Below are 22,620 nucleotides of genomic sequence, written 5' to 3'. Positions count from 1 at the left end.
GCCACATTCATTGATGAAATTTAGGATGAAGCTTTGAGGTAGGGTTTGATTCATCCAACGAATAAAAACAATCTTGGCTAAGAGTGTAGAAAAAGTATATCTCACGTAAGCATCTCCCATGTGTGTTGTGTTTCATTTCACTATGTTACCCCTATTAACAGCAGTTACTTTTGTGTTGTCTTTTTTATTGAATGAGTACTTAATGTTGTCATCTACTATTTTTTATTTATTTACATATACTTGCTATTGTTCATGGTCTTTAAGTAGGAACTTGCATCTAAAATCATATGTTGTTTGATAAGTGCATGAATAACATTTAAATCATTACTTTACACAAAGTAAAAACGAAAAACATGATAAGTTTTTAGGACGTGCATGATAAAAAAAAAAAAAATAGTTCCTCTTTGTACAATACATTTAAAGTATATCTTGACAATTACAATGGGAAAAATAGGAAAATTACCAACTAACAAAACCGAAGGGAGCTAATGTATTTACCCTCTTTTCTTTTTTTATATTTACTGTAACTTTTATTTTGAACAATACTGTAACTTTTTAAATTCCAGTGTTTTTTTTTTAATTTGTTTTTTACACATGTGGTAAAGATGATTTTTTAAATTTGTGTTCTTAAATTGCCCACTACTGCGTATTAAATTGTGAGGGTTGGTTAAGCACGTTCATGTTTTTCTTTCGAGTTTTTTGTTTTCATTCCAACATTATTTTAAATTTTCTTATGTTTAACTTTTACTGTAACTTTTTCAATTTTAGGTTTTTGTATTTATATTCGTTTTTTACATATATAGTAAAAAAAAAAAAAATTTAATTTGTGTTTTTCCATTAAAGTTTTCATTTTTTTTTTGTATTTATATTCATTTTTTACATATATAGTAAAAAAAAAAAAATATTTGTGTTTTCCGATTAAAGTTTTCTATGTAGTTATTTTATTTTGTTTTTTTACCAATTTGTCCTAGTTTTTTGAAATTTTTTAGGTTTGATAGTGAAGAAAACATAGGGGCATTTTAAGCATTTTGAAATGGTTCACCTATTTGGGCTTCTCCCCTTATATATATAGATTTATATATATAGATTAACGCAAAAATGGTTTCCGTGCCAAATGATTACACAAAACATCTTAAAAATATCTTAAAGATGGTTTCCGAACCAAATTTTTGCGTTAAGATATTTTGGGATCTTATCTATTGTTAAGATGTTTGGTACGTGCCCCTAAAAATGGTTTTGGGTTAAGATTTTTTGCGTTTGTAAAAACACGGGGTATTTCTAAAACATTAGGACAAAGTAGGTTCTTGGAGCAAAGTACAAATGCTAAATTTGTGCCAATTTAAGTGGTGTGCAAATTTTACCCTTTAATTTAATACAAATTCATTTGAGATCAGGCCATGAAAACAGCCTTTTTTGTTTCAATTAATGGTTGTTTGTTTTCTTACACCTAACGCTAGAGTACAATGAAACACAAAATAGGCTAGGAAATCATTCATCATATAAGAAAGAACTTCGTACATAAGCAGGACCATCCAAATAAGATTTCAGGCAAAGAGGATGGTGATACACGAAATACATAGTTATTCTGATTGTATATAGGAATGATAAATATGTATTCGTCCATAAAAAAGAATGAAAAATAGGAGAAAAGTGCCAACTAACAGAACCGAAGGGAGCTAATGTATTTACCCTCTATTCTTTATTTGTCCCTCTTCTTTCTGTTGCATTTATGTTGGCGTCTTCAACCGCAGCATACAATCTCAATTTCCTATTGAGAAAAACAGAGGCATAAATATCATCTTATCCTCACAATACCACAAAATACAGCTAACTACATATTGGATTCTATTTGAACACTTTATTTTACCAAAATCTGTTAAAGATGAGTTGATTAAAGCTATAATTTGTTCTATTTTTGTAGACCTATATATTGAGTTGGTTAGATTGGGGATTCCAATTATTGGCTGGAATTTGGATGTAGAATTGTTGGATAAGATCTAAGTCTTATTGATAATAAGGATCATTAGATGTATCACACATATGTTTTTAGTGATAATAATGATCATGAGGCTCCCCTAATGTAGTGTTCTGAGGAAAGTGGAAAAGATTAACTAAGTTCATGATGATACAGATAGAATATGTATTCATGGATAAGATACCTTAATGATGTTATGTGCATTTTTCTGGATAGGTCTTCATCTATTTACCTAACTATTGTGATAGTTAAAAGTTGCTTAATATGCTCTAAAATTAATGTAATTTAGTAAGGCTAAGTAAAAGCCAAAACCAAAATGACATAGTAAATTCAGTGCATAATATATGTCCATAAATGCAAATAGATGCTTGTAATTTAATTGATCTGTAAATGACATTGCAAGCAATACTTATATGGAACAAAGAAATAATACAAATAGATGGCTAATAGTTAGGTATATAAGAGCCAGAAACCTTTCTCTGCATACAAAAAATCTAACAAAGCGAAAATTAACCCACAAATACTTAATGTTAGCCTCTTCAATCAAATTCTACTTAACCCAAGACAAATCCAATCCTAATCAGCGAACATGACTTGAAAATTTGCTGGCTTTCTTTATCATCATGTATGGCAAATAGACAGCAAGCGAATGCTCAAACCTGGAATGTGTAGCCACTGGTATTCTCCATGTGTATCACTCCCGAAACACGTTAAAAGCTTTGGCAAGTAAGCAAACTGCAACATCGATACAATGACAAACAGAACTTCAGTTACACATTGCCAAACCGTTGATTGTTCTCAATCAAAGTAAGAACATAAATGGAATATTAAAAGCTTCACTTATTTAGGCTTCTCTCTTTATATATATAGATATAGATTAAGCAAACCAGAAATCAAAACACACTTTGAGACGTTTTCGCAAACACTTTGTAAACTAATACAGTGATATGCAAATATAATATTATTCTCTTGCATGGAAACCAAATTTGAAATACATAGCACAACTCTATACTATATATCGTATTTGGCAGATCTATGAATAATCAAATAGCATCAATATGATCAGAAATGAATGATCGATGAGAAACAGTTAATTAATGGCAGTGAATTTGATTTGAAAAGAGACTAATAAACATACTGCTAAAGAAGCCGCACTTGTCGTTTATGGTGAGTGAAAGGGTACTTCAAGAAGCTGCAGTTGTTGATCACGGCGAGTGAAATGGGTCTTCCTGTAAAAGAAAACTAACATGAAGGCTTTCCTGTTTTCCTTCCTTCTTTGTTCCTGCGTTCTAAATTATCTGACAATTCACTTTGTGGATATAATAGTAGAAAAAGAGAATATTGGAGAAACCAAAAGTGTAGACGAAATACGTAAACGATGGCTTCGATTTTCTGCAAAAGGAGAGAAAACTGCATAAAAACGATCAAACAAACCTTACTTGAAGAAAAATTTAAATTAAGCAATAGATTCTGGGGCGTTACCTTTAAAAATGGCCATATGATGCTCCGCCTTCCTGCAATGCACTTTGCACGGGAATAAACAGGAAAAAGATTGGGAAAAATAATGGATAAATAGAAGCGATCCCAGAATCTGAAATTAAAACGCAGGATAAAAAGGGAGATAGAAATCAAATGCCAAAGAAGACAAAAGAGAAGAAAAGGGTGGAAGCAAATACCTGAGAGATTGGCGATCAATTAAATGTGGAATCAAATGGTAACTGCCCATAGCAGTTTGAAATCTGATGCCACGTTCATTTTCTCCTCGTGTCAAGTTGCACGATGGTGTCGGTTTAATATATGCTTCAGATACAGTTTGAAACCTGGGAGACTACTGACAACTGCATATAACAGTTTTTCCTTCTTCACGTTCTAATTTCTTTCCTCATCTTTTTCTGCTTCCCACGTTTTTGTCATTCCTCACAATGTCTCGCTCACACATACACCATATCACATTTAACTTCACTGCCTGCACCGAATGCAAATGATTTGAAAACCTAATGGAAAAAGCCTGATAAATAATCGGAAAATGGATTAATATAAACAAAAACTCCCCAAAACCAATAGTTTCCTTGTAAGCATAAGAAACTCACCAATGGGCACTTACATGGAGAAGAAACAAATCCAGTTTTTCACTCAAAAGAAAATAATCAACAATCATGCATGAAAACGGAAGGAAATTAAAAAGAATTTGATGAATAGTGGACAGTCATTAGAATATTTACATAGAAAATGGAGAATCAAGATTGACCTGCGATAAGAATTAGTCGATGTAGAGGAAGAGTCTTTGTCAATCTGTATCTTTGTTTCTCCCTCCCCTTGTTCTCTTCTCCTTGATTTATGCACGGTTACAAATAAACTACCGAAATTAATATGAAACTGAACTTAACTAATGAAATTTGAACACAATGAATTACTTCTCCAGTAGAGTTCACTTCCAAATCCTACTACTTCGAGAGGATTTTAAATGCCCGTTTTCTAAAAATTGGAATCTTTAATAACCGAAGAATCACATTATATAGTAAACAAATGCAAAAACTAAGTCGTTTTAGGACCAAGAATCGCAACTCACATGGCCGTCTGGATTTCCAGACTGCTCCCAATAGATTGTGTGGATATCCGAAACCTTCAAAAACTGAAACTGTAGGACTCGCTCTCAAAGCCCACAATTTGCTAAGGCAAAACTAAATTCCGAGAATTCCTCTTCCCTGCATTCACAAACACGTCGTCAGTTTCCTGTCAATTTTGGATTTTAGAGAGAGCGAGCAATCGAGCGAGAGAGAGAGAGTGAAGAGAGAGAGAGAGAGAGAGAGAGAGAGAGAGAGACCAGTGAGCTTGTTGGAAGAGAATGAGAGGATGGAAGGTGAGGGAGTGAACGTTTTTTATCTAGTTGGCAGTTTGTAGAACGTGGGAGGGTGGTTGAATCCCATGTCACGGTTCTAATTCTTCATTCAGCAAAACTTTACGGTTATGATGCTTTATCTTTTTTCAGTGATGGTGTTTTACCAGTTTGTCCCCATTTTCCCTTTTTTGTGGATTTGGATTGTGAAGAAAATGAAGGGGCTTTCTTGGCATTTTTGAAAGCTTCACCAAATTGGTCTTCTCACTTTATATATATAGAAGATTAATAATAAATTGGGTTTGGATGGAAACATAATTTGTAATTTGATAGTACTTGGCTCACTTGGAACTTAGGAAGCAGGTATGCCTAATCTTTTTTAATGACAATTTGATACGTGCGTATATAATTTTCTTTCTATTAGATTTTTCTGCAGACATTGCTTGGCTCTCTCTGAGGTTAGAGTTATTCCTCATTTCTACAAATCATGTGACACGTCAAAATAACTAATTAAAAAGACAAAATGAAATTTTTTTATGTATATACGTCAAACTGTAATTGGCATGAACGTAAATATACTTACGTTTTAAAGGAATGAGCCAAATATTATCAATTTCTAAATATACGTTAAATTATGATTTGCCAAAAAGAGAGATAGTCAACCCAGTTTCTTATCTAATTTCTCATACATTACTAATTACCTTTAATTTTCACCTTTGCCGAGCAATTGCACAACTAGAACTAGGGCTCATTTGATGATGTTTTTGTGGAAGTGATTTTTTTTTTTAACAAACTATATTATCTCCTCTAAGGGGGAGATAGTGGGTTTAGTCTCACAATGGGTTATCAATAATGTGGTTCAAATTCGCATTTGGCGATAATCGAACCTAAGACTCACTTACAAATGAAGAGGGATACCACTACACTGTAGTATTAAATAGATGTATAAATAATTTTACTTATTAGTAATTTACAAGAGAGCCCCATAAATATTATTGTTGTTATTCAATTTTTTATGATAAAATCGTAAAGGTAAGCAAAGGTGTTATAAACCAGCTGATACCAAACCAAAATATATTTCCTTACAGACCCTCTAATGATCAGTTGAACATCAATGCCATGGAAACCAATGTCACCACCAACAAAAATCCAGTCTCAGTCGACTTCATTAATCCTGCTCCATTGTTGGTGCTGCTTGGAGTCGCTTTCGAGTCTGATGACTTTGAATCGGACGTGGAAGAAGAAGCAGCAGCAGAAGCTGAAGTGGGTGTAGACTCATGACCGTTACTTGTAGGGGATGTGCTAGAATTTGAATCTGCTTCTTTGAAAAACTTTGCATCGGGGGAATTTGGTGGCAGATTCAATATACCTGCAAACATGCAAAAACAAAAAATTAAAACAAAAATCGCTAAACTTCGTATTCAGATAGCCTAAGGTTCAAATATTTTCATCATATTCGGATTTCTTGGGGTTCATATTCTGATATCGTAAGATTTCATGTTATAGGTATAATAAAACGTTCTAGGACTCACATTCCAGTATCATAAGGTTTCATTTATGGTCACAAGTTCTTTGTTCTTTGGTTACATTGGAGCGTTTCGTACCCTGAACTTAGCATACTCTTATCCATCATTCTACCTACTCTCACCACTAGGGATAACCCCATTGGCTAATGATATCATGTTATGGGTATCGAGCCATAACTTTGGAGACGGCTAATCACATATAATTTCATAAGAAACTCATATTCAAGAATTGCACATATGCGCATAAACAAGTTGGCTAAGGCACTGTGCATCCTCGTCTGCATCCAACTTCAAATCTTCATCCATAATTTAGATTTCATCAAAGCTAAGATTAGACTATCACTTGAATTAAAAAAAATTGGAGACTTAAGATTCACATGAAAGAGTAGCTAAAATATTGGATGAGACATTATTTACTTGGGCAATCAGAGATTTTGCCATCAATGTCACAAGCTGAGGGCATCTGGAGAGCCAAAGTGGTATTGACAGGAAGCCCCATGGAAGGGTCAGTGCTTTCTTTGATGAGAACACACAAGCACTTTGGTTTGTTGGCCTTCAATTTCTTGGTGTTTTCACAGCACTCGGGCGTTGGTTTCTTGGACGTTCCACTCACAAATGGAATGCAAGCCACAAGGTCCGCCATCTGGTCTGCACACTCCTTCTCATCATCCTCCATTGTTGCCATTGTTGCCACGGCCAGTGAGGCCACCACAATGCAAAACAATCTCAGTTTCTTGCTTCCCATTTTTCTGTGTGTTGTGGATGATTTGTTTTTGGGTTTTGATGCTGTTGCCTTTTTCTTTTTGGTGTGCTTTTGCTTTTGGCTTTTGGGGTGGGAAGTGCATGTAGAGCAAGCTAGGTATTTATCAGCTTCCTGTAGTATTCATGGTTTGAAGTGTGACATTCAATACAGGAGATGGATAATGGGTGAGTTAATATTCTGGGGTGCCTTGAGAAGTGGGATTCCTTACCCCAAAGTAGGAAGAAATTGCCATTCCCAATGACATATTTACATTTGCATTTCAGGTATCTGCAGAATCATCCAAATCTAATCTCTTTAAAATTTGCGGAACATGAGATTCGAGCTTGTATGCGTGCACACCTAACTTCCATTGCCCTGTAACAAAATCTATTCTATTCCAACTAACAAAAAATAGACTCGAAGTTGAATGTTAACACATCGTACGTACTTTGCCTTCACTAAGAAGCATGCATCCGTCTTAAGCATCTAAAAATGGGATCTATCAAAATCAGAGAAAAATTGGGATGAAATTATGACGACTTTTTTTATTCTTTTGATCGTTTGAGAATCAGCTATACTAGTTTGCAAGTAGCCAAAAATCAACCGTCACTGACTAGTAAGCGCCACTCAGACATCCAATGCAATATAAGCCAAATGAGCAAAGAAAACGAAGAAACCTTCTATTAAGAAATCAAGAACACGAAGAAACAAGAGTTTATGGGAGGATAAAATCAACATAAAACATGGAAGAAAATTGCCCAAGATGATGAGATCACACAAAAATCAGCTCAGCTCTATATACAGGTGGGCAATTCCTCTTTACAGAAATTTTCTCACCATTCGTTGGGAAGATCGCAAAAGCTACCAATTAACATGTGGACGGTAAAAAAAAAAATGATAAAACTGTACAGTGTGCTATACAGAAAAGTATGAGTCTTTACTCTTTGGTAAATGCGCAGTGTTTCCGGTACACTATGAAAGGTGATCCCGTCTTCCATTTAAATCGGAAGAAGTTGAAGCAGGAGGTCTGGATGGAGCAGGTTGTGGTGGGGGAGCTGTAAGGGCATAAGTGAGTCTCGATGATGAACTTTCAATTAGCCCAGCAATTCCGGCAGCAGCGGATTGAGCATTTGAAGGGAGGAAAAGATCATGTTTCTGATCCTTATAAGCACCCCAAACCTGAAAAATGAGCAATTGTCATTGCAAGAGCAACATCAGTATTAGCAGTCTCACTAAAACTCGGTGATGAACAATCAAGATTTTGTAATTCAGATTTCAAAATCTGAAAAAGTGCATCAGATAAAGATAAGCGCGAGGACTTACATCTGAGGAATTTAACAAGTCACGCACTTTAGTACAATGCGCCCCCTCCGTTGCAAATGCATGCAAAACCTGGATCGCAGTAAGCCAAAATTTTCAAACATGCCAAGAAAAAGGGAATGAAAAACAGCTAAAATAAAACAATTGAAATGTGATAAAATGGATTCCAAGGACCAAAACCACCTTCAAGCTTTGAACAAATTACCATTTAAACGAATTCAAATGTTGAAACCTTCATTAGACCTAATTGGTGAAATATATAGTATTTCCTAATCCCTAATGAAATGAATATTAAAATTGAACAAGCAGAGAGAATTTTCCTTCACCTTTAAAACAGGCAATGAGAAATATTTTGAAAACAAAGAGGGAACAAGAACTCGGACAAAGTAATCTGTGAACATATCTTTGATGAAAATGTTCCAACCTCAATCGCGAGCACCCTGCCAATAGATGCTTCGGATTCATTCCACTTCATCTGAGAGCAAGGCCCATTCCTTCCTCCAGCTCTCCAATCAAGAAGGCCCAGAAGTACTTCAACAAGACCAACCCTACATTATTCATAGAACTTATGTCAATACCAAAATGAGCAGAAGACAAATCTTCCTTTGAAATCAGAACATCAGCCGTTCCAAATCTGAACATAATCTACAAATATAGCCTGCCAACGAGCGTGTATGGGCAAAATGTGTCAGGGATAAGTTTGCATGGTTAGAGGTTTAGTTGGCATTGCTAAGTGTGGACAATGCAACCATGGAATGTTATATGAATCACGTACCAAGTCTAGACTACGATCGGTCGAAATATAATAAATCAAGACTACAAAAGTTACTCACTTAAGTCCTTGTGCAACAAGTGCATCCCTAGCTCGGTTTCCAGCAACCACAACACGCTTCAGTGTCTCAAGAGCTAGTATGCTTCCACCTAGCCATCCTATTGCTTTCATTAGAAGGGGAACGACCTGTAAAATTGTATAGTGGTAAACATGAGGGGATTAAAAAAATGTGATAGCACCATACATGACAAAGTGAGAAGATATAACTAGAGGAATTCCTGCTTGGAATTCCCTATGCTCTCCTCAATAACCGTATTGAATATGGACCAGTAACCGTCTCCCTCAATTCAAAGTAATATGCATTCTAAAGAAGAGGTCAAAGTTGAAGTACTCACTACTACAAATCTACATCTCCCAGAAATTTATGAGAAAATTGCAAATGAAGTCCTTTATGAAAACTTGATAGTCATGGTTTTACGATAGAAATAGAATACATGACTTTTAGATGTAAAACGAATAAGTACATCAAATAAATAGTTTGACGCACCTGAGGAGTTCCTACACTAGTCGCTGCCATAGCTTCAGCACATGTGGTGCTAGCTGCCAGTTGATGTAGAACACGTAAACAACTAAGGCGCACACGTTCTTGGGGAGTTTGAGTGGGCTGTGTGGATCCGTCATCAGATTCATCTGTTTTGTCCACATAATTGCCATTGTTTACCTCCTCTGATGCCATTGTTTCTCGTCTTCCTTCATAAGCCACAGCAGCCACGAGTTTGGGCACATATCCAAGATATCCAACATGATCTGCAAGTGCAGGGTGCACTCGTAATAACGAAACCAATGCAGCAGACAGAAGCAAAGGAAGTTCAGGGTCAACAGCTAGTGTATCGTAATGTGTGGCAGCAATAGATGTCAAATACTGATCTAGCAGTCCTTCCAAGAATCTCTTGGGATTTCTAAGAGGAAACTTGGGATCTTTTAGGAACAATCTAACATAGATTCCGCCAACCTGCATGAGCTGGAAACTGTGAGTTTTCCAAACAATAAGACACTTAAATGTTAATACGGCATAACCATGTCCTACCTGTGGCTCATCTCTCATTTCTTGCTGCCCAGATGCCTGCTCAGGTACATCCCAATCAACCACACGACCTTTCATCTGTTCGCGATACAGATCTGATGCCATAGTTGAAATCTGTGCAGACAATGAAGTAGCCATTGCTGGTGTCCATACAAGTTCTGGGGTCTCAGTAGTCTGTTCAAGGGCAACTACAACAGCCTCACCAGGTCCATCCCTAATAACTGAAACCAAGCCATCTGGAAGAAACCTTGCTAATGTTATAACAACTCTAGGCCCATGCATTGGCTGGCCAACAAGCTTCCCCAACAAAGAGGCTGCTGCTGCTCTTTGTTGTAAGGAAATTTCTTCTGCAAATTATGATTCATATCATAAAAAACCGTTAAATCTTCTAAGTTAATTTTAAAAAATAGGAAAAGATACAAAAAGTATTTACCCTGCAAAGGCAAAAGAAGTTCAAGGATGTAGACAACTCCCCCATGCTTGGCAGCTGCCCAAGCAAGTTCAGGTGTGCTGGCCAGAGCATAAAGAACATGAAGAACCCCTTCACGACAAGTTGGGGCTGAGTGAAGCATTTGTAATAAAAGAAGAAGGCTTGATCCATCTGCAACCATAGCCTCCAAGCAGGAAGCATATGTAGTCAAGAGTGACAACACACTCAGGCAAAGTTGAGGAATGTTGCTTTCTGATGCAACAGGCACAGAAAAGCATCCGAAAAGAGGCAATAACTTATCTTTTGTAGAAAAAATTGACGCCAAATTTGGACTGCTTGTCAGTAAGTTCTGCAAAGAAAAAAAGGAAAAAAAGGTCAGATACATAAACAAATTTTTAAGTTTGGAACTTAACATAACAAGAGAGCAAGATACCTTAAGTGAATTCAATGCAAATTTAAGGTTCTTAGCAGCTTCAAATTCTTCCTTATCTACTACTTGTCCATTAGATAGTGCAGAATCTTCAGCCGGAGTATTCTGTTCATCAGTTGATCCAATGGCCGTATCATTAGAATCCTCAGGTGTCTCGAGGGACGAGCCATTCTGATTTGGTACATCCTTAATTTCAGAATCAGTAGCACATTGACTGTGCACAAGATATGCTATAAAATCAACTAATGCAACACAGAAAGCCTCTGGTTCACTGATCTCAGAATCTGGTTGATTGTTATAGACCCTCAAGTAAACATTGCCAACATATAGTTCTTTTGATAGTGCCTTATACCCAAACAGATGTGAATCTTTCATATCATATGAACCATCAGGACCCTGACTTGCACGTTGCTGATCCACAAATTTCAGTAGTTCTGCTCGGGTTGAGGAGTTCCAGATAATCTAGTACACAAATAAATAATACAATCAACCATAAAGAAACTAACATTGCAACGCAACCAAGTGACCCAGACACAGATGTTACAAACTATGTATTGCATTATTTTTTTGTTAAGTAGAAGAGAGTATGCCATATGAAAGCATGCATAAAAATTTACCGTCATAAATACTATAAATACAGAAACTAGAGCAATTACCTCTGGTGACTCCAAGTTATTGTTTAGTTTAGATAGTAGGTCTTTCGGTGCTTCATCTTTTAACATACTGGCAAGCTTAGGTGTCAACAAAGCTCTGAGGGCAGCAGCTGCAGTCTGATTATAAGGTGTTGTACTCTCATCACTACACAAGCCACTAAGCCTTGATAGTGCCTGCGAGGCACGTACAGCATGCATATTTTTGGCAATTTGTACACTAGCACCAACTCCATGTGATTCTGTTGCATCAGATTCCTCTGCAGTGGAGTCATACTGAAGAAGCAAGGGCAAAAGGTACCTAAAAGCAAGCACACACAATGCAACACAACGAAGATGAAGATTAATTGCTCTTTTTACATAAAAACATAGCATAACAATCAGTTCTACCAAGAATCACTAAGAAACTACAAGTTTGAGACACAGTGAGATAAAGTGACAGTCAATGGATTCACAATGAAACACCATTGACACCAAGAATTAATAAGCAATTGTATTCTCCCATATCCAACCTTAGAAGTCACTCATAACTAAATGCAGATAAAATCAACTAATGGAGATGGCAGACTAATTTGACATTTAACTGAGCAATGAGCAATCTTGCATTTAATATTTAAAGTAACTATTTGTGTAAGCTGACTTACCATAAGACACCAGCCTTCAGCAAAGCATCCTGCAATTCAGTGGACACAGACACATGTGCAATAGTCTGGACAGCAGCATCGACAGCAGAAGGTACAAGCTCAAGTTCAGTGCAATGCACAATGTCATCAACTAGTCCAGAATATTCAAGGATCTCAGCCCAGGCACTCTCAAATTTACTCAAAACACAAAAGGTTCGCATCACATTTGTAACAATTATGGCAGATGGTTCACTTGCAGCAGTGCTCGGCTGAACTACGCACATGCAACGGGAAAGAAGATTTGCAAGAAGTTGTATGCCACCATCCCTCACAAGCTCTTCTCCATTCAATGAAGAAGATGCACACCTAATCATGGAGATATAAACACATATGATATCTTCCTGTCAACATCAGTTTGAATAATAAAACATATGAAAAAGTGGATTAAAGGGTGTTTACGTCAGCCAAATAAGCTCTGATGCCGCAACCAGGAGGGGTGCTCTATCTGAGGAAAGAAAATTGTTATCATCCTTGTCCACAGTAACTGCATTGAGCAACATTGGATAACCAGCATATTTAAATGGCTCCAGAATGACTCCATAGCGTCTGTACAAGATACACTGTCCTTTCAATAAAAGCAACAGTCGCCAAGGCTGAGGGCCTTGCAAGCCTTGCATAGTGGCCTACAAACAATAATACAGAGTTATCAAATATCTTAACAGAAGGAAGAATACCTATCATCATCTGTCCACACAAGATAAAATAAAATTAGATACCTACGGCTACATTGAACTTTGTATAGCTCCAATACACATTAACAAGATTACAAATGCACTCTGAAAAGATGCAAATCCAAAGGCTTAAAAGGATGCATCAAAGAAAAATACTCAAATACTAAGCCAGAAATATGGCATCCACTACATACATAAAAGACTTAGATGCTCAGTACAAGTCTAGAAAAGAAATAGGTTCGTTCAGGTAATTTTCACGGTCATCTTTGACATACCGAAAATGACCAACATCCAACTGCAATGAATTTCTAGAGATTTTGGAGCAAAATGAATTTTGGACATGTGCCACATAACCAATATTTTAAGCATGCTCGTTAAACAAAGACCAGTTCTGTGGGGTAGTATGTACCTGCAGGCGCTGATAAGCTTTCTGTACAGAAAGAAACTTATCCCTTCCTTCAGGATTTTTGTCTGGATGGTATCTCATGGCAAGTTTCCTATATTGCCGTTTAAGCTTTTCTTCATCAATGTTCTCAATCTGCTTGGATATGCTAGGCATCTCCTCACCCATCTCAAAAGAATGCCTTGTGTTGGCATCATCATTTGATACATCTTCCAAGGAAATCTCTAATATTTTGCAAGCTTCTTCTTCAGAAAGATCCATTGGCCGTCTTGTCAACTCCTCACGCCACATTACTAATAATGATTGTAGGAACTCAACATGTTCAACAATTGGCCAATTTGGAAATCGAATCTCGTCACACAAGTTCCGGAGGTAATAACGGTGACACCACATTTCATCTCTTAACTCTGGGTATGTCACTGGTGGCATTGGAGCATATTCATATAAAGAATGGCAGTGCTGAGACAATTTCTGCGGAAAGTCACCAAGATGCTGCAAAATCTGGACGAAGAAAATATTTTGAGATAATTAATACTCTCTATACATAATAGTAACAAAACACATTACTCATTTAAAGCTTCAAATACCTGACGAATCAGATTTTCCGCTCGCATCTTGTGTGTCCATATAATCTCTGGAGTATCAGAGTCCGATACCATTGCAGCTGCAAATGCAGCTGGACCACTACATTCCAATACATACAACAAAGATGCAGGAAGAAGCCCACCCAATACACTGCGTTTCGCCAGAGGCAAGGAAGAGGAAAGTGCAGCGTCTTCACCACCATGAAATGCTTGATGAACATGAGTCAAAGAGAAGAGTTGGGAGATTGAAAGGAGATTAGATCCAGGATATGCCAGGGCAAAATAAAATACCCCTGTGCTGTATAGTCTAATCATGGGCTTGGGATTTCTAGTTACAACGGCCTTAAGTAAAGCAGCAGCACCCTCTACAATACTTGGCTCTCCAGAAAGCATAGCCTAAATAAATTTGGAAAAATACATTGTGATATAATAATGCTTTTCACGATACTTCTTAATAAGGGCCACATAAAAAAAAAAAAAAAAATTGAAAATGAACTATGCTAGAATCACCTGAGCAATATGTGGAAGGCAGCGTGGACTTGACAAGATCCATTTTACTCTAGGAGTTGGGGTAACTATCTCTCCAGCATCATCTAAATCTGAATGTGCAGATACCATGCTATGTAATATGGACAATGCTGCCTCACCAATCTGAATACAGAAACCATATGCTAGAACATGTCAAGCATATAAAATGAGAAGAGACAAGAAAATGGCAACTTTTCTACAATATAGTAGACAAAAGATATAAAAAAGACTTAATCAAAAAGCATTCACCCCAATTATTTTAAAATGTTTTGATAGATGTATCCTTATGTATTCAATTAACTGAGGTAATATTCAGATTTACCTTACCATGAAATTCAATGAAAATCTATGATAAACCAATTGTAGGAGATCAATAAATTGAACATTAACACGTCTAGGAGATAACAAACAGAAAAAAGCATTTGATATTTTATCTAAAAGTTTAGCACCCATTATAATTACTTGAAACTAGAGCTACAAGTGCAGCAAAGATTTGCAGAGAACAAACTGCTTCTAGAAACAAAAAGTACACAATTGTTACAACATAGACCAACTTTTTAAGTCCCATACATATTAAAACTACACCTGAGTTGGCATGAGAACAGGGACTCGAACAGCTAAAGCCCAACGAAGTTCACGGATATCCCGCAATCTCTTCCAGTCCAACATCCCAGAAGCCCAGCATCTCGTTGTCCAGTTAATATCCTTCTTTGACCAAAATCTCCTAATGGCATCCTTTTCAACAGGTCCAACCTGTGCTCCTTCCTTGTCAATAAACATCCATTCCTTGAGCGGTTCCATAAAAGCAGTAGCAGCAATCAAATTAGATTGCAAAGGAATAGCTGTCCTTTCAGAAGCCTCATGAGCTACTGTTAGCATATCAACAGCTAACACACATCCTCCCACCAAAACACACACCTCCACATTTGACAAAACCTTCATTAACACCTTCACAAACAGTAAAATATAGAAAGTTATCACCTTCCCCATACTGAACTGAAAATGAAAATGAAAAGGCCATTTCCATTTACAAGGATGACAAGTGGTTAACCTACAAAACAAAAGGGTGGCAAAACTTATAGTAAAGGCAATGAGAATGTCTCGATGCCTTGTTGGTGAACTCTCAGCAGTTTGTCACACACATCCAGAAAGGAAGCATATCAATAAATGCATACAGCTTTTATTTATGAATATATATATATATGAGAAAGAGAGAAAACCAATCTGAATTACAACCTACATATGTATTTGTCGGATGTTATTCCTGATTACACAATGGAGAGGTAACTGGGGAGTGAAAGGACAACAAAGATTTTGCATAGACAAAACAAATTTAAAGAATTTTCATACCCAACTTTTTTGTAAGTGTTCCCAACCTATCTTCCCAAACTACCCCTACTGAAACCCAAACTGATGTCAAGCCAATTTGTAGTTCTAGAGAAATAAAGAATAAAAGACTTGTACCTTCAAGAGCAAAAGAAGGCGGTGCCTTAAAGCCCTATCATCTGTCCTATCCAAAAGGACTGTGACGTGAGCAGTGCCCTCAAAGGGACCTACTGTCATGTAATGCTGTTCATACACAATTGCCATCGCTCTTGCACAGAGCTCTCTCACTGAATATCCTCCTCCACCTCCGAAACCATCTAGTCTTCCCATGTCACACCAATCATCAGATGCACCCATTTCATCTGGAACAGCACCGTCTACAGTAAGTCCTATGTCTGCATCACATAAGAACCGATGGTAGAGTGCTCTAAAGAATGCAACTGGATCGCGCAATGGAAATTTTTTTGCCCTGCCAACACTGCTGCTCTCAAGCAGTAAACGCAGATAATACTGACCCACACAAACTTCTTTGGACAAGCTTAGATATCTAACAGAGAACTCAGAGTAGTTCCAAGATATTTGTGGCACGCTATCTTGACCAGTCGCAGTCTCTACCATAGCACCTCCTGGAACAATATCTTCAGTACGCTCCTTCTCAACATCTAACTTATGAACCTCAGCCTGCAAAGTCTCCCTCAACTCTTGCCGGGTACGCTCATTCCAGATCAAATCAGCACGATTGTGATCAAGGCTAAATGCTCGCCAGAATTCAGGCCAATTACAAAGTAGCCTGCCGGATCCCACCGGAGTGTTTTCAACAACAACCTGAGCAGGAGCAGGGAGGCCTGTGCTCTGGAAACCAGTAGTATTGGAATCAGAATCAGTTGAGATTGAAGTATTTGCTTCCACTGCCTCATGAATGCTCGTTGACTGAATATCAGCTGACGCCACAAGTGCTGAATGATTCTTTTGTGGAACACCTGAAAAGACTTCAGCCATCAAATTTTCACTGGTTTGACTTTGAGCAACAGAAGATTGAAGAATAGAAGCCTGTCCAGAACTCGAAACCAGTGCAGACCTTTGATTGTTATCAGCCTTAAAAGCACCACCACCTGTCTGTGTCATGGGATCACCAACTTCAGAATTGTTTATATTAGGTAAGGAATGCTCTTGAGATGTTGGTCCTCTCCCTGCACGACCTTTCCTCAATTGGAGTAAGCGTCTCTGCCTTCTGCTGGTCAAGGATCCTTCTTGATTCGCATCTTCCAATTGAGTTCCATCAGAACGTGTGTGCAAATAAGCAACAAGCCCAGGAGGCAGAACTCTAGACAATAAATCCAGAGCTGGCTGATAAGAATCTGCCCAAAGAGCAACAAGCTGTCGACTAACTTCACGTCGCTCACCAGGAGGAAGGAAGAACGCATGCAATAAATGTCTCAGTAGAGCACCATCGCGCAATGCAGCATCACGCATTGACTCTGCTGCAATTGCATCTTCTTCCGCAATTGTACGCATGATCACAGCCACTGTTTCCCTAACACTTTCAGCAGGATGTCCAAACAATGCAAACAAACGACGCTTCAAACCAGCTACTTGGCGTAACAGCTCAACAAACACTGTGTATTGTGTTGTCTCACCATGTGGTTCACATATCATAGCCTCAAGAACCTCAACAACAGCCATCGACAATAATGGTGATACAGACATAGGCTTAAGCCTGTTGGAGAGTATAATAGCATAACCAGGATTGGCAAACAACACTGACTTTGTGAGCATAATTGTGGCATGCTGCTCTCCTTTAGAATCCATTAGTATATTTGTATCTCCAGGACCACCACCAATAAGTACTGCGACAAGGCCTGCTGCTTCAGCAGCTACATCCTCTGAACCATTTCTGAGTAAGCCCATTATTCTTCCAACAGCAGCAGGAAAAGACATGACATGTGAAGCAGCAGTTCTTGAAGCTAGTAATCTACGTAAGCATGCAATAAAGCCCATCACCGTCGCAGCCGCTTTAGGTGAAGGTGGAGGTAAGGGAGGGGACTCTGGAGGAAGATTTGGCGTAGATGGAAGCATTGTTATTAAAGCCATCAAAGTCACCTCAGGTACTTCTATGTTCGGGGGAACTCCACTATATGGTATACATGCATTGAACTCTCTTATTCTACGCCATAGCTTAGCTCTTGATCCAGGAATAGAACCACCTTCAGAAACTGCATCTTTGGCAGCTGCTGCGAAGTGTTTCAAATGCATAGATGCACTCTCCATATCTGCAACAGCCCGCTGGAGTCCAACTTGTAATTGGACCCTCCCGCAAGGTGAATCAATGCGATGCCCAGGCATTGTCAGTCTTGGTAACACAGTCAAAGCACATTGGCCCTGCACAAATTAAACCAAACGCTCAACCCAGCCCCATGAAGAGAAATCATTGCATTATGGAAGAAATTCATGGGTAAAACCTGATCAATATTTACAAGAGCACGGATCTACCTACTTCTGTTTGCAATAGATCCCGAACTGCTGCCAGTAGGCTATCACGAGACGTGCTTGCATAAACCTACAATCCATCATACACATCAGAAACATGACCTCATGATAAACCTGGAATTCAAAAGGAAGGTTATGCTCACATGGATGGGACACCCATCATTGAACTCAATTGCAAACATTTGGGGCTCCTCAGCAAATCGAACAAGTGCGTATACTGCAGATAAAGGTCGAACAATAACAGCCTGCACACATCTAGTGACTATTCTCAACATTTGATATAATTCCATGAAATGCTAGTATATACAGAAGTAAAAGCCAAAAAAGTTTTAACGAATTTAAATTTTCATTATTCCATTCTTATAATTTGTTTATGTACAAAAATTTCATGGGCTTTGGGTCCTGGGCAAAAAGGGTCCCTTATTTTGTTAAGAGTTTATTCATTCATCTGAAATGTAGCACTTGTTTTCTTATTCATTCCAGGGACGGCGAGGTAAATGCCTAAATTTAGACATCTTTTATAAAGGAAGCCTAGTTCAAGACTAATGCCCCGAACTTCATGTCACCAACCTAAAGTTTGTTTCAGTAAATTCATCAGCTTACTTCATAGTTCTCTGGGCGTCTTTCAACAAGAGAAACTTTTGTAAGAATCAGTTGACGAGATACAGCATCACCATTCTCCCCAAGTCCACCTTTTGGGCCAACACTCAAACTCAACCCTGGAACATTTAAAGTTCCACGAGCAGCAGAGCGCAACCTTGTCACAGACCAACCTCCGCATGGAGTTTCTTCTGCTCCAACTGCCTCTTTTGCTGCATTACCAGATAAATTGATTAATGAACAGCCAAATAGAGAATGTTGCTGGAACACAGAAAGAACAAGAAAAGAAGATAACTACTACAAAGAGCCCCTAGAAAAGGGTTAGAAAGTGCTACCCCTTCGCTTTATGTACTCTGGTATAGTGAGAGACTGAGAAGTGTCCACAGTTAGTGACAACCCCACCATAGATTTTGCTGTTTTGGTCTGCATGAAATGCATTATAATAAGTACTGATTCAAGAGGCTTATTAAAAAATAATCCCTCAGCACAAAAGGGTTTTTTAGGGGGGCACTTCATACATAAAGTTGAACTTACAGAAAATGAGCATTGACATAAAGTTTAAAAGAAATGTTCAAAAAAAAAATTGATAGCTCACGGTTAGTCATACCAAACTTGCAATGATAACTGAATTCGTGGTTCCAGAAGCAGCTTGAAAAGCTTTAGATTTTCTTCCATATAAAGGACAAAGAACGAAACTTCCATGTTCACCGCCTTTCTTCCCATAAGCATCAGAAAGGAAAACAATGGCAGGCGAATCAAAATCTCTGAAATCCAAGCACCAACGGAGGTCTCCACTTTTTAAATCAATAAGTTCAACCCCAACATAAGTAACTTTTAATTTCTGCAAAGCCATCAATCGTTACAGAAAATCAGTCTAATACTTATAAAGAGCAAAACGAACATGTCAGTCAACATAACAGACCACTCAAATATTATCGACATTCAAATAAACATCAGTTTAGTAAAAATCATTAACGACATATATTTGCAAGCAACATACATTCATCCAAAATTCAAGACAGCAGTGTTCAAGTCCACTTTTTTCTTTTGTACAAGTAGTAACGGCATGAAAAGTAAACCCATTTCTGATTATTCTCCCCAGTTCCATACTTCTATGCTAAAACCATTCGGTAAAGAAGCAAACTACCAGTCTCCCGAATTCCATAAATTCAATGCTCAAAGTATTCGGTAAAGAAGCATACTACTAGTCTCCCAATTCCATAAATTCGATGCTAAAGCCTAAAACTATTCGGTAAAGAAGCATACTTTGCACTAAAACTCTACTCTTCCAAGGCAAATTTGCTCACGGGTTTGAAGCAATCAGATTATTACCATCGAATCTTCGACTAACAAAGTTGTGAACTGCCTACTGATTCTTCTATTATCAAATTAGCACAGTAAAACGACATTGCACAAACACTAACAAGCATTGGAAGAGAAGTAACTTACCAGTGGGACCCACTCGGCATTCCGGCGCCGGAGATGAAGCACCGGAAACTCAGCGACGGCGCCCAACCGATTCCTCCTAATCCTGTGCAACTCGGTCAGTATACTCGCTCTGTACCTAGACGAGAACTTAATGCCCTTGAATTTCCCCCGTCCGTCCGTCCGAACACTCAAATTGAACTCGTTGGAGTTCTGGTCGCGGCTGATGATCGGCACGGCGGAGTCAAAATCGGTGGCGACGTCGTAGGAATTGGTGACGGAGAGCGTGGCGGGGTCCAAGGTGGTTATGGCGACGTTCGAGAGGCAGAGAATTCGCTTGTAGCGGCCACGCCACGAGTGCTTGATGACCAAGTAGCGGGCGAGGTACTCCGGCTCCTCGACGACGGCGGGGGCAGAACGGGAAGAAGAATTGGAGGAGTTATTGGAGCTGTCCATCGGCGCGGGTGCGGGTGCCGGTGCGGGTGAGGGGCTTTGATCGGGTGCCTGGCGGCTCACGGATTCTACGTGCGGGAGGAAGTGGAGGGTGTGGGTGCGAGGTGCATTGTGGTGGCGAAGAAAGAACCAGAGTCCGGAGCCGGGTCGACCCGGTGGAGGCACAGAGGCCGCGGCCTGAGACCGAGACTGAATCGCCCCCAGCTCTGACGGTTATTTACGGGCTCTGCCACAGCGTCCAGTTTTTCTTCTATTTCCGATCGATCAAACCCTAGCTGAACCGGATTGAATCATCGGACATCGTAAGGCCGCGTTTGGATCGAAAGAATTGGAATAATCAATTGAATGGAAGAAAGAAGAAAGAAGAAGAAGAGCTTTGCCTCGCTGTGTACAATACTGTAAAAAGCACATCCTAACTTTGGCATCGACATATTTTGCCCAAAATATCATTATCACCTGACTGTGACCTATCTTTAAATAAGAAACGGTGCCGTATTGCAACCTTTTTGAAAGTTCTTTATTTTTTTTTTTGGAAAGTTGTTAGCAGTTCACAAATTTTATTATACGCTTTTCACCATTTTTCTATTTATTAAAAAGAATTAAAATGCAAAAGGAGATTTTTGAAGTGCCAATAACAACTTTTTTTTTTTCATCCGAAGTCCTATAAAAAATGGACAATCATAATTTAATTGAATGAGTACCTTTTTATAAAGAAAACTTTAACGAAAATTTTTCGATACTGTTCACTTTAACAAAAAATTATATTTTTACACTCAAAAATCAATTCTTGTACTATTCACTTTACCTTTTATCTTGTCTTTATCGTTAAAACTCAAAATTTTTAAATTTTTTTGCATTAGATTTCCTTTTTATTAAACATGTCAATCTAACTGATAAAAAAACGAACTACTCACTTGTCCATACTAGGATACCATTGAAGATAACGCCCTTTTTTATAAAATAATTCACTCATTTTTAATATTTCACCCGACTTTTGTTTCATGAAAAAGAAAAGGTATTAAAATCATCTAATAGTATTATGCACAAGAATCTTTAACACTCAAATTTGATGTCAAAAGTTATGTTTAAGTAGTCAAAGGTAGACCTCTCACTTCAAATACATCCCACAAGGGATTAATTTAGTTACAAATTGGGTAAAGTACAAAAAATTATCTCAACTATTGATGTCACGACATTTTCATACCTCATCTTTTAAAATTGACAATGTCATATCTTATCTTACGAATTTGTGTCAATGTTATACCTTCCGTTAGCTTGGCGTGAATTTCTCAGTTAAATGTTGACGTGGCTTGATTCAGAGCCCACTTTCTATTAAAAAAATAAATAAAATATTATTAAAAACTAAAAAAAAATCATTTAATATTTTTTAAATATTAAAATAATAAAGAAAAGTTAAAAACAAAAACAAAAAACAAAAAACAAAACATTTCATCCCTTTCCCCCTCCCTCCCCCATCTACCAAGCCTGCAACCCATAAAACAAAAGAAGAAGAAGTAAAAATTAAAAAAAAAACTTCATCCCTTCCCACCCTCCCCCACCCCCCCCTCTTCTCCCCCACCCGAGCCCTACCTGCAACCCAGAAAATTCTCAATTCGTCTTCCCCTCGCATCCACCCTCCGCACCCAACCAACCTTGCACCCACCTCTCGCGGAATCAGCCTGACGAACAAGATTT

At 38.1% G+C, this 22,620-nt stretch overlaps 2 protein-coding genes and 1 long non-coding RNA gene across 9 annotated transcripts; all 3 read right to left on the bottom strand.

The window, feature by feature from the left end:
• Positions 1 to 1,476: 1,476 nt before the first annotated feature.
• Positions 1,477 to 4,913, bottom strand: LOC137719906 (uncharacterized). Of its 5 annotated transcripts, none has more exons than XR_011066449.2 (7): positions 4,800 to 4,900; positions 4,545 to 4,680; positions 4,224 to 4,331; positions 3,652 to 3,941; positions 3,114 to 3,566; positions 2,635 to 2,710; positions 1,477 to 1,768 (listed from the first exon to the last, which is right to left on the bottom strand). It is a non-coding gene; the product is annotated as an uncharacterized LOC137719906 (long non-coding RNA). The 5 variants fall into 5 exon arrangements; XR_011066448.2 differs by having other exon boundaries at positions 3,114 to 3,499; XR_015956468.1 differs by having other exon boundaries at positions 3,114 to 3,489; positions 4,224 to 4,298.
• An 824-nt stretch (positions 4,914 to 5,737) lies between these two features.
• Positions 5,738 to 7,186, bottom strand: LOC137728818 (non-specific lipid transfer protein GPI-anchored 14-like). The gene is made up of 2 exons (XM_088685156.1): positions 6,755 to 7,186; positions 5,738 to 6,180 (listed from the first exon to the last, which is right to left on the bottom strand). Exons 1-2 carry the CDS (start codon positions 7,080 to 7,082, stop codon positions 5,912 to 5,914), a joined length of 597 nt encoding a protein of 198 aa, XP_088541282.1. The 5' UTR covers positions 7,083 to 7,186; the 3' UTR covers positions 5,738 to 5,911.
• Positions 7,187 to 7,734: 548 nt separating this feature from the next.
• Positions 7,735 to 21,370, bottom strand: LOC137730873 (dnaJ homolog subfamily C GRV2). 3 transcript variants are annotated; one of them, XM_068469868.2, is made up of 22 exons: positions 20,497 to 21,370; positions 19,655 to 19,888; positions 19,383 to 19,470; positions 19,051 to 19,259; positions 18,591 to 18,692; positions 18,455 to 18,517; positions 16,099 to 18,339; positions 15,220 to 15,582; positions 14,617 to 14,757; positions 14,110 to 14,502; positions 13,529 to 14,023; positions 12,848 to 13,071; positions 12,410 to 12,754; positions 11,772 to 12,066; positions 11,119 to 11,577; positions 10,689 to 11,034; positions 10,259 to 10,602; positions 9,719 to 10,183; positions 9,233 to 9,357; positions 8,824 to 8,947; positions 8,403 to 8,471; positions 7,735 to 8,258 (listed from the first exon to the last, which is right to left on the bottom strand). In XM_068469868.2, exons 1-22 carry the CDS (start codon positions 20,926 to 20,928, stop codon positions 8,052 to 8,054), a joined length of 7,764 nt encoding a protein of 2,587 aa, XP_068325969.1. In that variant the 5' UTR covers positions 20,929 to 21,370; the 3' UTR covers positions 7,735 to 8,051. The 3 variants fall into 3 exon arrangements, with proteins under 3 accessions (XP_068325969.1, XP_068325978.1, XP_068325986.1); XM_068469877.2 differs by having other exon boundaries at positions 18,591 to 18,702; positions 20,497 to 21,318; XM_068469885.2 differs by lacking the exons at positions 19,383 to 19,470; positions 19,655 to 19,888; positions 20,497 to 21,370 and having other exon boundaries at positions 18,591 to 18,664; positions 19,051 to 19,165.
• Positions 21,371 to 22,620: the final 1,250 nt, after the last annotated feature.

Source organism: Pyrus communis, chromosome 15 (assembly GCF_041283825.1).
Source record: "Pyrus communis isolate YQ-2024b chromosome 15, ASM4128382v1, whole genome shotgun sequence".
Taxonomy (NCBI): domain Eukaryota; kingdom Viridiplantae; phylum Streptophyta; class Magnoliopsida; order Rosales; family Rosaceae; genus Pyrus; species Pyrus communis.
The sequence above is the reverse complement of the archived record's forward strand: the minus strand, read 5'-3'. Positions and strand labels throughout refer to the sequence as shown.

Excerpts from the sequence above, each read along its gene's own strand:
- LOC137730873 (XM_068469868.2), bottom strand. The coding sequence starts at position 20,928 with ATGGACAGCTCCAATAACTCCTCCAATTCTTCTTCCCGTTCTGCCCCC. Across the intron at positions 14,503-14,616 it reads GCCTTCCACATATTGCTCAG|GCTATGCTTTCTGGAGAGCC; the intron begins GTGATTCTAGCA and ends AAATTTATTTAG. Across the intron at positions 12,067-12,409 it reads CTGAAGGCTGGTGTCTTATG|GTACCTTTTGCCCTTGCTTC; the intron begins GTAAGTCAGCTT and ends GCTTGCTTTTAG.
- LOC137728818 (XM_088685156.1), bottom strand. The coding sequence starts at position 7,082 with ATGGGAAGCAAGAAACTGAGATTGTTTTGCATTGTGGTGGCCTCACTG. Across the intron at positions 6,181-6,754 it reads CAAAATCTCTGATTGCCCAA|GTATATTGAATCTGCCACCA; the intron begins GTAAATAATGTC and ends GCATGTTTGCAG.